The 18199-nt window shown below is 45.0% G+C and overlaps 1 protein-coding gene across 1 annotated transcript; it reads right to left on the minus strand.

The window, feature by feature from the left end:
• Positions 1-8272: 8272 nt before the first annotated feature.
• On the minus strand, positions 8273-17494 carry FBXL12 (F-box and leucine rich repeat protein 12). Its single transcript, XM_037818213.1, has 3 exons — positions 17106-17494; positions 16923-16995; positions 8273-9745 (listed from the first exon to the last, which is right to left on the minus strand). Exons 1-3 carry the CDS (start codon positions 17189-17191, stop codon positions 8924-8926), a joined length of 981 nt encoding a protein of 326 aa, XP_037674141.1. The 5' UTR covers positions 17192-17494; the 3' UTR covers positions 8273-8923.
• Between the last annotated feature and the right edge of the window lie 705 nt (positions 17495-18199).

The raw sequence follows: 18199 nt of genomic DNA on the forward strand, positions 1-18199 counted from the left end.
GAGCAATCTGAGAAGGAAATTTTTTAAAATCCATTTACAGTAGCAACTAAAAAATTCAAAATCAAATACCTAGGAATAAATTTAACCAAGGATGTAAGGACTTTGTACACAAAACATTGACAAAAGAAATGAAAGACCTTAAAAAATGGAAGGACATTCCATGTTCATGGATGTGAAGACTAAATATCATTAAGATGTCAATTCTACCCAAATTGATTTACAGATTCAATGCAATCCCAATCAAAACTCCAACAGCCTACTTTGAAGAAATAGAAAAACCAATTATCAAATTTATTTTGAAGAGTAAGGGGCTCCAAATAGCCAAAAGCATCTTGAAAACGAAGAATAAAGTTGGAGGACTCACACAGCTGACTTCAAAGCATATTATAAGGCTACAGTGGTCAAAACAGCATGGTACTAACATAAAGATAGATATATTGACCAATGGGATCAAATTGAGAGTTCAGAAATAAACCCTCACATCTATGGCCAATTGATTTTTGATGAGGCTGCCAAGTCCTCTCAATTAGGTAAGAATAGTCTCTTCAACAAGTGGTGTTAGGAGAACTGGATATCCTTATGCAAAAGAATGAAAGAGGACCCCTATCTCACATCATATGCACATGTTAACTCAAAATAGATCAAAGACCTAAATATAAGAACCAGGCCTATAAGAACTAAAACTATAAAACTCCCAGAAGAAAACACAGGGGAACACCTTCAGGACCCTGTATTAGGCAATGGTTGCTTAGACTTCACACCAAAAGCATTAATTCCAAAATTAAAAATAGGTAAATGGCACTTCATCTAAATTTTAAACTTTTGTGCATCAGAGGGCATTACTAAGAAAGGGAAAAGAAAATTTACAGAATGGGAGAAAAGAACAGCTAACTATATACCTGATAAGAGTTTAATATCCAAAATATAAAGAACTCCTACAACTCAGCAACAAAAAGAAAAACAACCCGTTTTTTTTAAAACGGGCAGAAGACTTGAATAGATATTTCTCCAAAGAAGATATGCAACTGTCTGGTAAACACATGAAAAGAAGCTCAGCATCATTAGCCATTAGGGAAATACAAATTAAAACCACAATGAGATACCATTTCACACCCACTAGAATGGCAACTATTTTAAAAATAGAAAAGAAAAAGTGATGACAAGGATGTGAAGAAATAGGAAACCTCATACATTGTTGGTGGGATTGTAAAATAGTGCAGCCATCAAGAAAAACAGTCTGGCAGTTTCTTCAAAAGTTAAACACAGAATTACCATATGACCTGGCAATGCCACTTCTAGGTATATACTCAAAAGAAATGAATGGAGGGACTCAGACAGATATTTATATTTTAATATTCATAGAACTACTGTTTACAGCAGCCAAGGTAGTAGCAATCAAGTGTCTGTCAACAGATGAATGGATGAACAAAATGTGGTTTATAAATACAATGGAATATTACTCAGCCATTAAAAGGAATGAAGTTTCTGAATCATGCTACAACATGGTTGAACCTCGAAGACATCATGTTGAGTGAAATAAGCCAGACAAAAAAGGATAGATGTTGTTTGATTTCACTATTATGAAATAAATTAGAATATGGAAATTCAGAGACAGAAAGTGGATTAAAGTAACCCAGGGTTGGGGGTGGTGGGTATAAATGGGCAGTTATGCTTAGTCAGGTACAGAGTTTCTGTTTGGGGTCATGGAAAATTTTTGGTAATGGGTATGGCAATGGTAACACAACACTGTGAATGTAATTGATACCACTGAATTGGAAATTTGAAGGTGATTAAAATAGGAAATTTTACATTGTATCTATGTTACAACAATAAAAATGTTTTAAAATCTGTATTAACTTCCTACTGCTGCCATAACAAAGTACCTCAAACCAGGTGGCAAAGAACAACCAAAATTTATTACTGCATGGTTCTGGAGGCTACACACCCAAAATCAAGGTATTGGCAGGGACACTGCCCCTCCGTAGCCTCTGAGAGAGGATCCTTCTTTGCCTCTTCCAGCTTCTGCTAGCAACAGACATTCCTTGGCTTGTAGACACATCATTCCAATCTGTCTCCATCATCACTTGGCCATCTTCCCTCTGTGTCTTTGTGTCTCTGTGTCCAAATTCTCCTCTTCTTATAAGGACACCAGACCTGTTGGCTTCAGGGCCCACCCTAATCCAGTGTGACCTCATTTTAACTTAACTAATTACATCTGCAAAGATCCTAATTCCAAATAAGGTCACATTCTGAGATTGGAACGTGAATTTGGCAGGGGGATAGGGGGATGCTATTCAATGCAGTAGAGAGTCCCAGGATTTTAGTCTGCAAATCTGGTAGGTTAGGGTGCTATATCCTGAAATGGAAAGCACTGGAAAAGGACAGGAATAAGGTTGGGAGTGTGGGAGCCATGAGTTAGTTCGGACCAAATTAAGTTTGAGATGCCGATTAGGCACCCAAGTGGAGATGTGGAACAGGCTACTGGATGAGTCTGGGATTCAGAGGAGAAACCAGAGTAGATATAAGATTTTGGAGTCATAAGACTAGAAATTATATTTAAAGCAATGAGATAAGATTACCTTGGGGAAAACCAACCTCAGAAGGTCATGAGGATTAAATGTAATTATGGGTGTAAAATGTTTCACATGCTAAGCGACATATGGAAAAGATTCAACATATATTAACTTTATAATAATTATCAACATTATGAAGTCTCACCTGATGGAAGCTTAGGAGTTAGCCAGAAGGATGAAAGGAGGAAGATGTAGATGTCATGAGTGCCCACCAATACCCAGTTCACAGAATATCCACTCCATACACAGAAGACAATGCTTCGTGGCACTCTGCAGTTAGGCAGGGCCACGTGACTGGTTCTGACCAGTGAGATGTGAGTGGAGGTGCCAGGTGACCTACCTGGGCAGAGGGATTCCACGGTCTCTCACTTCCCCTGGCCTGGTGGCTGCGGGTTCCGGATGGTGCAGCCACAAGAGGGCAGAGCCATCACATCAGTCTGTGACTCTGAGTATCTGTGTGGAGCAAAGCTCCTGTCAACCTGCCCAGGACGTGTACTTTGAGTGAGAAATAAACCTGCACTTTGTTCAGCTACTCTGATTTGGAGGTTTTTTCTTACCTTGGCATAACCTGGTTTTCCTGACTGAAACAGGAGGATTTTTTCCTTCAAGTAGATATGTGACTTACGGGAGGGAGAGTTGTGACTATGGATTGGAATTAGGCATACATATTAAGAGACTTTAGGAGAGTAGTGGGGTGCTTGTATGGACATGGTTTGTACTCACCCCCTACATTACTTATCTAATGCCCCACAGAAAAATTGCTTGAAAAATTAGTGACTTTAAACAACAATAATGATTACCTGGTTTCTGTGGGTCTAGAATACAGAAGCAGCTTGGCTGGGCAGCTCTGGCTCATGAGGTCGCAGCCCTATGTCAGCAGAACAATCACCTAGAAGTCTGCAAAAACTGTATGTTGCTCAGTTTTGAAAACTGAGTGAAATACCACTTTCATTGACTCCTATGCTGTTTGCCTGGGGCGGCGGTCTGAATGACTGACTGAGGCTGGAGGATGCACTTCCGTGGTGGCAAGCTGGTGCTGGCTGTTGGTGGGAGGCCTCGGTTCTCCTTCATGTGGGCTGCTTGAGAGCCCTCGCAGGTGATCCAAGAGGCCCATGCAGAAGCTGCAATGACATTACGACCTACCCTTAGAAGACACACACAGTCGCTTCTGCCGTGTTCTATTAGTCATGCCAGCCCTGCTTCAATGTGGGAAGGGACCACACAAGGGCACAGATACCCGTCGGTGAGGAGGCACCTTGGAGACTGGCTACCACCTCACCCCTCTCAAAGAAAAGGACTCGGCATGTGGTGTTAGAAACACTAACAATATCTGTGGCCTTGCAGAGAGGGGAAGGCCCAAATATCCTAGGGAACTGAACGCTCTTGCGTTCACTGTTGGTGAGGCTATACATTGGTTTAAACAAAATCTTCTTGGAGAGAAATTGTGGCATTGTGTATTTCTAAAAGTTCCACTTCTAGAAGTCTATCTGTACAGATTATCAATTTAAAACATCATTTTATAGTCTGTATTTTTGTTTCTTGTGATTCTCATGACATTGCTGTTTCCATGTGGTCCTTGTAATTTTGTATTGTGACCTCGTGTTTAGCTTACAGTTTTGAAGCTGAGAAAAATCTCCTCATCGAGGCATCATCAGACAATGCTTTCTTCCCAAAGACAGGCAACCCAGAGATCCTCAGCTCCTCTGCCTCCTGGGAAGGTGCATGGTGGCGTCTGCTTGTCTCTCCTTTCTCTTCTGGGTTTTCCTTATTTCAGCTTCTTGCTTCCATCTCTCTTTCTCTCTTTCTCTCTCTCTCTCAAGGACTCCAGTAAGAGGATTAAGGCCCGACCCCAGGCCACTCCTTAACTGAAGTAATCAAATGAAAGGGTCCTACTTACAACAGGTTTACACCCACAGGAATGGATTGGCTTTAAGAACATGATTTTCTGAGGTACTGTGCTGGCTTGGATGTATTACGTCCCCCAAAACACCATGTTCTTTAATGCAATCTTGTGTGGGCAGACGTATTAGTGTTGATTAGGTTGGAGCCTTTGGATTGGGTTGTTTCCATGGAGATGTGACCCACCCAACTGTAGGTGATAACTCTGATTGGATTATTTCCATGCAGATATGGCCCCACCCATTCAGCGTGGGTCTTAGTTAAATCACTGGAGCCCTATAACAGCTCAGACAGAAGGAGCTCGGTGCTGCAGCTTAGAGAGACATTTTGGAGATGGCCCTTGAAAGCAGACTTTTGCTCATGCTTTGGAGATACTAGTCCAGAGTTTGCCCCAAGAAGCTAAGCCTAGTGACATTTTGGAGCATGCCATTTTGAAACACAACCTGGGAGCAAGCAGACGCCAGCCACGTGCCTTCCCAGCTAACCGAGGTTTTCCGGATGCCAATGGCCTTTCTCCACTGAAGGTATACTCATGTTTATGCCTTGATTTGGACACTTTTATGGCTGCTGAACTGTAACTGTGTAACCAAATAAACCCCCTTTATAAAAGTCAATCCATTTCTGGTATTTTGCATAATGCCAGCATTAACAAACCAGAACAGGTACATACAGTTCCAAACTACCACACATTTGCAGAACATTGGCAATACGTTTGCAAGGATGCTCAGCCAGTGCTCTTTAGAAGAGCCCAAAATTGGAAACAATCCAAATGTCCACCAATAGGTTATTGGGATAAACAAATTATGGTATATGCACACAGTGGAATGCTTGTGAGAATGAGATGGAGCTATAGGAACCAACATGGAAGGAAAATCCACAATATAGTGTTGGGTGAAAAATAGCAAGTTGCAGGACTCTGTAATGAGCCCATTTTGTGGGGGAAACTCCTAGAACGGTATGCATCTATTTTGGTCTGAATTAGAGAGGAAACTCCATTCCTCTGGCTTCCTGTTTCCTAGTTGGGGGAATTTCAGCTGAAGTGACAATTCTGACCTCTCTCTGCACACACAGCCCCACATACTTGATCTGACTAGTAGGTTTGGAAGAAGGAACTGAGTTGCTTCAGTTCATCCCCTTTCTCTCTCCCTTTGGGAGTCTGCCTGACCACAGAGATGGGGTATTTAGATCAGGTCAGGGCTATGAAATAAACATCCTGGACAGTTTTTCCCCTGCAGGGCAGCTCTGTGACCAACCAGCTGTGTTATGCCTGAAGTATCAGAAAGCCCTTTGGGACTGCTCAGCTCAAACCACAAGCTCCAAAAGAGCTTTCATCAGTCGTGAAGACAGTATTTTCATCTCTGATTCCTTGACGGGTCCCAAACTCAGAAGGGAAATTAAGGTTGTCATTCCTTGATTTTCCTCCAAAACTCCAATAGGAGACAAAGAAAGTGCTAAAAGATTGTACACCAAACTTTTCGCAATGATTCCCTCTGGGGACTGGAATTAGAAAGAGGTTCACTTTCTGTAATGTTGAAGTTCTTTACAAGTGCGGATTATTCTGACATCAGGAAAAATTATTTTTTAACAAAAAAATTGTATGTCCAAACATAAATATCTATCAATAGGCAGATAGATAAATATATAGTGGCATCTCCATATACAAAAATACTACCCAACAATAAAAAGGAACAAACTACTGATTCCTACAACAATCAAAATCATTATATACCGAGTGAAAGAAATAAGACCCTTCCCCCCCAAAAAAGACACACCATATGGTTCCATTTACATAAAATTCTAGGAAAAGCAAAATGATCTACAGTAACAAAAGGCAGATCAGTGGTTGCCTAAGGACAAGAGTGAAGGGGAGGAGGATTACAATGGGGAACAAGGAAACTTTTGGGGCTGACGGAAATGTTTGTTATCTTGATTGGAGCAATGGTTTTCACAAAAATACATGTCAAAACTCATCAAATTATGACTCACAATTGGATATGTCTCATTTTTATTATATGGTATTATTATGTAGTTTATTATGTTAATTATACCTAATAAAGCCATAAATATATACATGTACATGTACATATACAAATATATATTTATAGTCTTTGCCCCCAGATGGGGCAGTTACAGGGCCATGCTTTTAGACACTGTTAAATTTATCAGCAACATGGCTTAGCATAAGTTACGAGATGGTGGAACAAGATTACCCAGGCTTAACTTCTCTGTGCCTCAGTTTCCCCATCTGTACCTCCCCCACTGGGCTGCTGGGAGGAGCCCGTGAATGAAGGACTGAGTGCAGTGCCTGGCTCATAATAAATACTCAGTAAATGTCAGCTCTTAGGGTTATCCTTCATTGGAGACAGCCTGAAGCCCCAGCCCCCTTAGCTGGGAGAAGACAACGATCAGGAGTCAGGAGATCTGGAGATCACAAGAGGGAAGGAGCTCTGTCTGAGGTCCTGCAATCCTACCACCCCTCGGGAATCACTGAGGCAGAGTGGTGAGCTGCAGCGTGCCTCATGCCAGCTTACAAGAGCCAACTGCTAAATTTTCGGGAATTTTGTGAGCCAGTTGTTGAATGGTCCAGAGTGTGAAACCGGCCATGGTGGGGTAGTTACAGCGTGGAAATCAGCCAACACTACAAATCAGGGTGCCCTATACCTCTCCCCCGACCCTAGAGCTGGCTGTTAAATATTTACCTGCGTACGACGGACCCTAACTTAACATCTCTTGGCTCCATTCCTACTGGAAGCTGACTTCCCCCCTGGAGTTGCCCACCCCCAGGAAAGCCAGATGAGCCCAGCAAAGAGCTGGCTTTGGCACCTCCATCACACTCCCAAAAGACCCCAGATCTCTAGGCACCCTCTGCCAGCATAACAGATACCGTTTCCTTCCCTGCTTGTAGCAGCCCCAAGATTTCACCAATCCCCAAGCCCCAGCCTGGATCTGTCCAGTCCTCGAGATGCCCTGGGCTGGAGCTGCTAGGTTTTGGTCATGGTTCTGGATAATTACTCTAATCCTGGCCACATCAAGGGAGCGCCCACACCCTGGTCCCCATGTGGCCACAGAGAAGGAATTTCCACTCCACTCCCCAGTGGGAAGAGCATGGGAGAAAAGTCTCCATCTCCTCTCTGAAGAGTGAATTTGGAAGAAGAAACCAAGGGTGCCTGGCTCCAGCTTGCCTGGGCAGGTGGGGCACCCACAAAGCCAGGGCTTAACCACATCCCCCACCCGGCTCAGATCAGAGTAACGCTCACGTCCCGGGCCCTCGGGACCGTTGCCTGCCTGATAGACACCTGCATCTCTCAAGTGCACCAGAACTCAAAAGGCTGGTAAAGCCGTGCTATTTATTGGACCCCCAAAATCTGAACTGCCTGTAATCACAACCAAGGCTACCCCTCTCTCTCTGCCCTTGCTCACTCTGCCATCTGGGCCTTCTTCCCAGGCCTGGGAGATGCCAAGCCCTTTCCCATCTCAGGGTCTTAGCTTTTCCCTTCTTCCCCAGCTCTTCCTGTGGCTGGTTTCTCTCCAGCCCACAGGTCTGGGCCTCAGAGGGGCCGGGCCTGCCCATTTTGTCGTCTCTTAGTCGCTGAAATTATCCCATGACTCCGGCTGCCCATTCGCTGCCCTGCCTTCTCCTGTACGGGCGCCAAGAGGGCAGGGTCTTGTCTGGGTTTGGTTCACTGCTGTCAGAAAGGCCGCTGAGCGTAATGGTGAAGACCCTGGTGCCTAGAACGGTGCCAGAGCAACAGTAGGTCCTCGGTAAACATCTGTTGAAGGAACCAACTGCACACTTTGTTTTGGAAAAAAGTTATTTTTCTTTAATAGCAAAATAATATATGCTGTGGAAAACATGGAAAATCCAGAATACAAAATCCAGAAAATACAACCGAGAACCATTATTAACATTTTGATAATCAAACCGCAAGCTGCCTTCGCCCTTTTCTCTCTGTGTCTCTCACATGCATGCAGGTGCACAAATGGGGTGTGGGGGTGTGGGTGTGGAGGCACGGATGGTCCTCCTGGGCCTCCCCGGGGGGCCTGGCCCTTCAGGCCCCCCTCACCCTTAACCCCACCCTTCTGCATCCATCCTGTTCCTGGGGCACCCCGGAGAACGCGCCTTCCTTGAGGAGGTTCTCAGGGCCAGGGGCCGTCAAGGAGTAAGGCTTTGCAACGCAACCATGAGGTAGCTATGTTCTTCCCCATTTCCAGATGTGGGAACTGGGCCACAGGGAGACTGGCTGATGTGACCAAGGCCACACAGCTGGCACACAATGAAGCCAGGATTCCAGCTGTCCAGAGGCCTCGGTTCTCTCTACTGTGCCGTGGACCCATCAGTGCCCCCCCCAGGCCTCAGCCCAATTACCCACCCTCTTCAAGATGCTACTTAGGAGGGCCCAGGGTCACCAAGCTGGGACGGACAGGACCTCCAGGTCACCCTGGGACCTTGGTCACATCCACCAGTCCATGGACTCTTTGGGGCAGGCCCTGACGATGACCATACAGTGGGGCAGCCCCTTGCACAGGATCCTCTCGGCCTCCTGGCCCTCCCACCCCAGCCCCTGCAGCTCCAGCACCCTGAGCTTGGGCATGGCGAGGCAAGACGAGAGGATCTCCTTTGGGGAGGGCATTTCTGGGGTGATGAGCGGGCCCAGCAGGCACAGACTCTCCAGGGCCGGCATGCCCTCCAGGACCGCCAGGCCAGGGGCGGAGAGGCCCCTCACGGTCAGCCGGATCTTGCGCACGTCTCGGAGGTGGCGGCTGATGGCCAGCAGGGTGCCGTCGGCCGAGAGGGTGCAGCCCAGCACCTCAAGCCTCTGCAGGTAGCTCAGCTCCTGAAGGCCCGCGTCCAGCCCCGTCTCGGTCACGCGGTAGGTGCCGCCCAGCACCAGTGAGCGCAGGGCACGGAAGCGTGTCAGGCCCTGCAGGTGTTCGTCGTGGAAGGCGGGGACGCGGTCCAGCACGATGCACTCGAGCAGGGGCAGCACGGTGGGGTCCTGCTCCTTGAGGAGCCAGAGCATGGAGATCTCGCAGCTGTGCAGCTCCAGGGTCCTCAGGGTACTGGGCAGGCTGGTGATGGGCACCATCGTCAGGTCGGCCACGTGCAGGCAGAGACGCTGCAGGTTGGGGCACTTCTGACCCAGGGCCCTCATCAGGGCAGGGGACAGCTGTGGGGCCTTGGAGCCCGAGAAGAGGTAGCCACCCATCCGCAGGGAGTAGAGCCGGGATGCCATGTAGCGGCGGAGGAGGTGCCACATGACCTTCGGCCGCATCTGCAAGAGCCAGAGACTGCGGTGACTGAGTGAGACACACAGGGCACCCGAGTCCCCGGCCGGCCTGGAGAAGAGACATGCCCCAAGGGAGCTGTGCTGCTCCCCTGGGCTTCTGCTCTTCTCCCACCAGCCCTGCCCCAGCCAGTGACCTCCCTAAGGGGCAACAAGCCAGTCTGACCCTGCCACCTGGACTTGTAGGAGTTGAAACAAAAGCAAGGTTGTCGGGGGGAGATAGTAACAGGTCTGTCTTCAGCACAAGAGGAGACTCTCCTCTTTGGAGTATGTAGAAAGGCACAGCATTTTAGTTGTTTCCTAATGACCACCTCTGGTAGAAATAAGCACACGAAAGAAAACTGAAGAGGCTATAACTGACCAGGGAATTTAGACAGAAGTATTTTAAAAAAAAAAAATCACAGCCTGGTAAGAATGAAAGCTGCAAAAATTAGCCCTGGGAAGTTAGACTTGGTAGGAAAAAAAAAGCCCCAAAATGTAACTGATCCCACTGTGCATTTCACTGTATGTACATTTTACAAGGAAGGAAGGAAGGAAGGGAGGCAGGGAGGGAGGGAGGGAGGGAGGAAAGAAGGAAAGAAGAAGAGAGACGGGGGGGAGGAAGGAAGGAGAGAGAAGGAGGGAAAGGAAGGAAGGAAGGAAGGAAGGGAGAAAAAAGAAAAGAAAGGGAAAGTGAGAAAAGGAAGGAAGGAAGGAAGGAAGGGAGAAAAAAGAAAAGAAAGGGAAAGTGAGAAAAGGAAGGAAGGAAAGGAAGGACGGGAATAAGAAGGAAAGGAAGGAGGAAATAAGGAAAGGATGGAGAGGAAGGAAATGGAGGAGAAGAAGAAAAGAGAGAAAAAGAAACTGCATAGAGTAACTCGGTGACCGCTTTTGACACAGAAATCAAATCTTCCTGGGTCCAGGCACAACACACTAGAAACCCTGGCCACTCAAGTCAATGGACAGGCACAAAGTCAAAAGCTGAGTCAAGCCTTCCTTGCAAAACAGATGAGAAAACTCTTTAAGTTTCTTGATGTCAAATATTGGCAGGATGTGGAGAGCAGATCTTTTGGCGCCCAGCTGGTGGGAAACGCTCTGGCTACTCTGAGAGGAATCTGGCGGTTTCTACTGAAATGTAACATGGAGCTACCCACTACCACCTGTGTTGTTTTTTAAGACTATACGATTGGGTTTTTGAGTGCAGATCCTCTCTAGAAGGATGCACAAGAAAATGGGAACATTCGCTGCCTGCAGGGAAGAGAACGGGGTGACTTAGGAGATGGCGGTGGGAGGAGGACAGTGAGGGAGAAGTCAGGACAGTGAGGGAGAAGTCAGGACAGTGAGGAAGGAGACCTTACTTTGCACCTTTTGAATTTTGAATCCTGTGTATGAATTATTAGTTTTAAAAATCAATGCTTTAAGACCCATCCCTGATCAAGACGGCAAGTGAGACGCTTCAGGGCTTTATCCATCCACAGAGGCTGTAAACAACCAGCAAGAACTGGCAGGAACAGCTTTCTCAAAGCTCCAGAAAACAGTTAAAGGACTGCAGTAATCGGGCCAGCACCATACCAAGAGAAAGGCTACTTAAAAGTGGTGGGATCTCCAGGCACCCTGGCTGATCCCTCCCCGACTCCTCGCCAGCACGGCTCCCAGCCTCCCAGGGCACAGGTTCCTGGTCCTGGTTCTCCAGGAGGCCCGGTAACCCTTGCCCACATACTGGGAGCATGCATATCTGACTCAATCTGTCTGGTGGTAGCCTGAGGCACTCGCCGTCCCAGAACTTGCCGTGAGTGTAGAAATCAGCTCCTCGAGCTAGTCTAAAGAATGCCGTGGGAGAGCAGTCAAGTGGCTGCCTGGGACAGGGACTGCTGGCTATAGGATACTAGTGCAGTACCAGGGACCATGAGGAAACTGTTTCCTAGGAAAGAACATTACTAATCCCGTAAACAGGGAAACTCCTAGGGCAGTATGTGCAAAAAGGATCAGGGAGGCCCCTGTGCTTTGGCCTCAAGCTATTCTCTAAACTCATGGTACGAATAAGCTCTCTGTGAGCTGGCTGAGAGACTGACTGTCACGGGTCAATCTGCAAAGACTGGGAAAGGTGTTTGGGTTTTTATCCTTTTTTTGTTGTTGTTAGTTCCTGGCATGTGAGAAAAACGCTGTCATAACACTAGCTGGATACACGCTTAAGGAACAAACACCCCAGAGTCTAAATTCCAGCGATAACACATTAAATATCAAAATGTCCAGGTTTCAAGGAAAGATTACAAAACATACAAAGAAACTGGAAGTGATGGCCCAAACAAAGGAGAAAATTAAAGCAGGAGAAATCTTCAATGAGAAGGACCAGATATACCAGACAAAGACTTAACCTGAGGAGCAGAAAGAAGAAAGAATGAAGAAAAGTGAACAGAGCCTGAAGAACCTGTGGGACACCATCATGCACCAATATACACATTGTGGGAATCCCAGAAGGAGAAGTAAGGGGTGGAGAGAATATTCAAAGATAAAATGGCTGAAAACTTCCCAAATTAATGAATATACACCTCCAAGACACTCAAGAAACTCCAAACAGAATAAACCCAAAGAGACCCACATCATGACATATTATAATCAAAGTGTCAAATGCCAAAGATAAAGAGAGAATTAGGAAAGCCACAAGGGAGAAACAACATGTCACTTACAGATAGCCTCAGTAAGATTAAATGCCAATTTCTCATCAGAAACCACAGATATAAGCAGGCATATTTAAAGTGCTGAAAGCAAAAAAACTAGAATCCTATATCCAGCAAAACTGTCTTTCAAATGTGAGGGAAAGATTAAGACATTTCCAGATAAAACAAAAGCAGAGGGAGTTCATCACCACCAGACCAGTCCTACAGGAGATGCTAAAGAGAGTTCTGCAGGTTGAAAGGAAAGGACAGTAGACAACAGATCAAAGCCACATGAAGAAATAAAGCTCTCCAGTAAGGGTAACAACAGAGGGAAATATAAATGCCAGTATTATTGTATTTTTGGTTTGTAGCTTCACTTTTTACTTCCTACTGGATCAAAAAGGCAAATGCGTATTATCTTATAAAATGAAAGAATTAAGCATTGGTTTCAGATTCATGATGTATAAACAAGTGATTTGTGACAAGAACCACATAAAGGTAGGGGGATGGAGGGATATAGGAATAGTTTATGTTTATCATTGAAATTAAGTTGTTATCGAGGCAACAAGAGTGTTATAGATTTAAGATGTTAAATTTAAGCCCTAGGGTAACTACAAAGAAAATATCTGAGAATATGCTGGCTCATAGGGACAGAAATTGGAGTATAAGTTGCCAGGATGGGGGTCAGAGGAAATGGGGAGTTACCGCATATGGGTATAGGGTTTCTATTTGGGGAGATGGGAAAGTTTTAGTAATGGAAGATGGTGACGGTACTGCAACATTGTAAATATCAGTAATTCTACTGAACGATATGCTTGGGAGTGGTTGAGATGGGAAAGTTTAAGTCATGTATATGTTCAATTAAAAGCATGAGAAACTAAAGAGGTAGTAACAATTAAACGTAATATGTGATCCTGGACGGTTTCTATCAAGGGAGGAGAAAAGGCTCAAAAGGACATTATTGGGACATGTGAAAAACTTTATATCAATGTTAAGTTTCTTAACTTGATAACCGCACTCAAGGATGTTTAAGTGAATATCCTTACTATTAGGAAATGTACATGGCAGTTCAAGGAGTATGATGTATACAACCTACACTCAAGTGTTCAGAAAATGGACTGATAGATAGATGGATAGATAAATAGATGGATTGATATATTCACAGACAGACAGAATGATATGGCAAATGTGGCAAAATGTTAAAATCGGTGGATCTGGGTATCTGAGAGTATAGGGGTATGTTGGAGTTCTCTGTGTGGTGGTTGTATTATTTTTATAACTGTCCTGTAAGTTTACAAGTATTTCACACTAAAAGGTTTAAAAGAAAAAAAAAAAAAAAATCAATGCTTTAATCTGTTTAAATGCACACACTGCCTGAACCAACAATACCGCTTTTTTGGAGCTTACCCTAAAGAAACACTGATTTCTGGCAGCATTGTTTTAACAATAAAATCTAGGATAGAAAATCAATATCCACTGATAAGACATAGCCACACAGGCAGCAACTGGAACTCCCCAAGACCTGAGGGGAAAAAGACATAGCCACACAGGCAGCAACTGGAACTCCCCAAGACCTGAGGGGAAAAAGATGGCAAAATGATATTGTAAAGGTAAAAGACAAAGAAACAATACTACATTTTTACATGGGTACAATTATTCCGGTAATAATGCATATTTATTGAGCACCTACTGTTTGCCAGGCAGTGTTGATCACTGGACTAGAGAGCACACATGTTACGTGGTCACACAGCAGATACTCCAGAGGAAACATCTTGGCCAGAATTTCATCACAAGCAAAAGGTACAGCCAAGATTCCAACTCAGCCTAACTCTAAAGCCTAATCTCGCTCTCATAATTACTGCATTTTCCTGCCCAATGAAGTCGCATGGGTGTAAACGCATAGAAGACAGGCTGGAAGGAAATGCAGTCGATTCACAGCATTCTGCAAATGGAGACTATAGACCCTTGGGGAAATACAAGCTTAGGTCACATTTTTGCCGACTGGTCAATACATAACCTCTTTTCATGTGTGCTTCTGTTTAAAGAGATCTTATTTAATATATAATATATAATAAGTTGATTCATTAGCACTGAACTCAGGCCAATTGCGCTGTAACTCCTGACTGAATAAGACTTCTCTGACACACAAATTTTCTCTGTAAGGCACATCACAGCCTTCCAGCACTTAAGAACACTAGACAAACCTTCAGTACTAAGCTTAGAAGACATTTTAAACAGCAAAATCACCCACAAAATGCACAAAAATGTGAAAACATAGCACTAAGTAGACTACAGAAAGGACACCTGTTTACAATATGAGAGCTGAAAAAAGAAGGCAAAATGTCGCCTTGTTCAACTGCTCAGCTGGGAACGTGCAGCTCGGGTGACTCAAATTCTTAACCATTCTGAGCATCTCCATAATGACCATGAAAGCTCAGCTAACACTGATTTTAGTGTTAGAAATACATTTTAGACAGTAGATTAATTTGCAAATACAGAATCCACAAAAAATGGAGATGGCCTCTATCCCAGACATGATAACAGTGGTTACTCTAAGGATGGAAAGAGGACCCAGGGTGAATGTTCAAGGGTCTTAGTTTTATCTGTGGTAATATTTCAGTGTTTTACAAGGAGATTTACTCATGAGTTGTGTGTTTTTAAAAACTGACTTTTACTAGTATGGAAATTATACCTCAAAAAAAAAAGAGAACTATAAACAAATGTTGATCTCTAGAATATCTGTGCTAAAGTTTAAAAGGGAGGAAGTTCACTCATGGCTGCAACTTATTTTGAAAGGTATCAAAAAAATAAGATGGATTGACAGATGGCTGTGATGAGGGATGGATGGGTGGATAGATGGATGGATAAAGAGAAGATAAAACAAAAGTGATTAAACATTAATGGTAGGTATCTTGGTGTTCTCTGTTCTATTCAACTTGTACGTATGTTTGAAGTTTTTCCTTTAAAATGTTGGAAAAAATAACTAACACGGGAAAAAAAAAAAGGCAATCTCAACGAAAATAATTTCTATACAGAGTCACAATCCCTTATCCAAAACCCCTGGAGTCATATGGGTTTCAGAATTAATATGGTGCAAATACCCTATGTAATACCACCAGTGGATCTAAGGTAGTACCCTGTAATCAGATTAATATTTTTCAGGATAAGACTACTCTAAATAGGATAAGGAAAAAACATTAATAGCCTCACACCAACCAATTTGGGTCAGGTTTTGCCAGCAAATGAATCTGTGCCAAGATTACCTAAAATACTTTTCACTTTCTAAGCTTTCTGATTTTGGAATTGTAGATAAAGAACCATAGATGATAAAATATAATTGACCCTCTCCCTCAGAAATTACACCTCTAGGTTTCAAAGTAACTCATATCTGTACCCAAGGACAGAAGGATGTTCTTGTTAATCAAAGTGTGAGCAAGGACCAGACAACACCTGAGATGATGTTAGAAATGCAGAATCTAGGACTTCACCCCAGATCTACAGAGTCAGAAATCTGCATTTTAAAAAAGACCCCATGGTGATTCACATGCACAACGAAGTTTGAGAAGCATCTCTAATACTAATTATAACAGTAAAAAGTTGGAAATGACCTAAGTGTCTGCCAACAAGAAAATGGATAAATTGTGGTATATTCATTAAACAGCAGGTAAAAGGAATGAACTAGATCTACACATGCCAGTAAGAATAAATCTCAAAAGCAATGTTGCATGAGTAAAGTTAGCTGTACGTGAATATATACAGAAGGGCATTATCTAAAGAATAGAATAGCATTATCTAAACTTTAAAAACACATTAACAGTGTTGTATATTGTTTATGGACACACACACATAAGTAAATAAAAAACGTGAAAGAAAACATAAATGCACTTTATGGCAGTGGTTACCACTGAGAAGAGTTCCAAAAAGTGCAACAATTATACCTATGTTTTACATGCCTTTTTGTACAGTCATACGTATGAGCATGTTTCACAAACAGGGATGGATGTTCTGCAGCAGCAAACAAAGGCCAAAAGTTAAAACAGGTTAAATCTGGGTGGTGAGTGCCTAGTTGTTTGTTACATGATACTCTATACATTTCTGGATATTTGAAATATTTCCTAATAAAAACAGGAAAAAAGAAAATGTAAATACGAGGAAGTGGGACTGGTTCAATTGCATTATTCAGAAAATTAATACTGGAAATTACATTGACTTTGGAAAATGACTTCTCCAATGATAATAATAATTGATAAACTCACCAATGATAATAATAATCGATAAAGTAGTCAGACATTTATAGGCGGACAATATGCCAGACACTGCTCTAAGCCCTTCCCCTGCACGATCTCAATGAATCCCCACATTTGCCCCGAGAGCGCATAATGGTCTTTATCCCCCATTTTGGAAATTGGGAAACCGAGGCCCGGGGGGCCTGGCAACCTGCCCCAGGTGGCGGATAAGCAGGTTACCAAGGGAGCCGCACAACCCCGAACCCGGACCCAGACTCAGCCCCGTGGGCCCGCCCCGCGTACCGTGTAGAGAGTCAGGTCGACGTGTCGCCACAGCCACCGGTCGTCCACCAGCCTCTTCCAGCGGTGACAGACCCTGGGGGAGGGGACGCGCCATTAGAACGACCCCGGCCCCGCCGGGCCCGGATCCGCGTCTGCGCCTGCGCCCCCCGCCCGGCCCTTCCCTCCCCGCGGGCGGAGCCGCACCTGGAGATGCGGATCCGGTCCCGGACCGGGAGGTAGGCGAAGATCTCCAACAGGACCGAGTCCGGCAGCTCGGCGAATGTCGCCATGATCCCGCCGGCAGGCGCTTCCGCTTCCGGCTCAGGGGCGCCGGGGCCCGCGCCTGGGGGCGCCCCCCGCGACGGGAGGGACCGGAGGGGCCGCAGGGGCGGCGGCCGCGGCGTCCAGTCACCGACGGGGAGATTCGACTTTCCTCTCGCGGGCACGTACTTGGGTCCCGGGGCCACCCGAGGCCCCGAGTAGGCACCGGACCAGCCCGGGGTCCCGACCGGACGCGAGGAACGAAACCGGGACCGTCGCGCAAGCCAGGAAAGCGCGACAAGAGCGGCACCGGGCGCCAGGGCACGGGCCCGGGGGCGGGCCTGGGGGCGGGGTCTACTCCCGGAAGGCGGGGCTGGGGCCGCCGCTGCAGGCCGGAAGTAGTGGGTGGGGCGGGGCCAGGCGCCGGGGGCGGGGAACACTCCTGGAAGGCGTGGCGGGGGCGGGGCCGAGCCTGGGCGGGCGGGGTGGAGGCGGGGCCAGGAATCAGGGACGTGGCCGAGGGCGGGGTCTCCGCTTTTCCAGTGAATAATGCTTTTTGATGCCTGTGCCCGAGGAAAAATTCGTAGAAATGGAGCAGTTTGGTCAAACGGCATGTCAATTTTTCATTTTGAGTGATGCTGCCAAATTGTTTGCCACAGAGGGTGTCTGAGTGTATCTCATATTTATATACACGTGCATATATGTAGCACTCGTTTTTACATAGGAATTCAAAAGGATAGTGAAAATGTATTCAAACATTCCCATATTGATGGGCCTTTGGGTTTCTTCCAGGTTTGTCGCTACCACAATATTGTGGCTAGGCATTCTCTTGTATATATTCTGTTTTTATTTCTATAAAATAAATCAACAAGTTGGTTTGATGATCAAAGGACATGTGAGGTTGAAATTTGAATAGGTTTTACTAAAGTACCCCCCAAAGAGTCTAAAATAGCTGTGTGTATATATATATATATAACATACATTTTATAGATATAGATATATATATATAATGCTTAAAACAACAGAAACTTATTCTC

This window comes from Choloepus didactylus, chromosome 25 (genome assembly GCF_015220235.1).
Source record: "Choloepus didactylus isolate mChoDid1 chromosome 25, mChoDid1.pri, whole genome shotgun sequence".
Taxonomy (NCBI): Eukaryota; Metazoa; Chordata; class Mammalia; order Pilosa; family Megalonychidae; genus Choloepus; species Choloepus didactylus.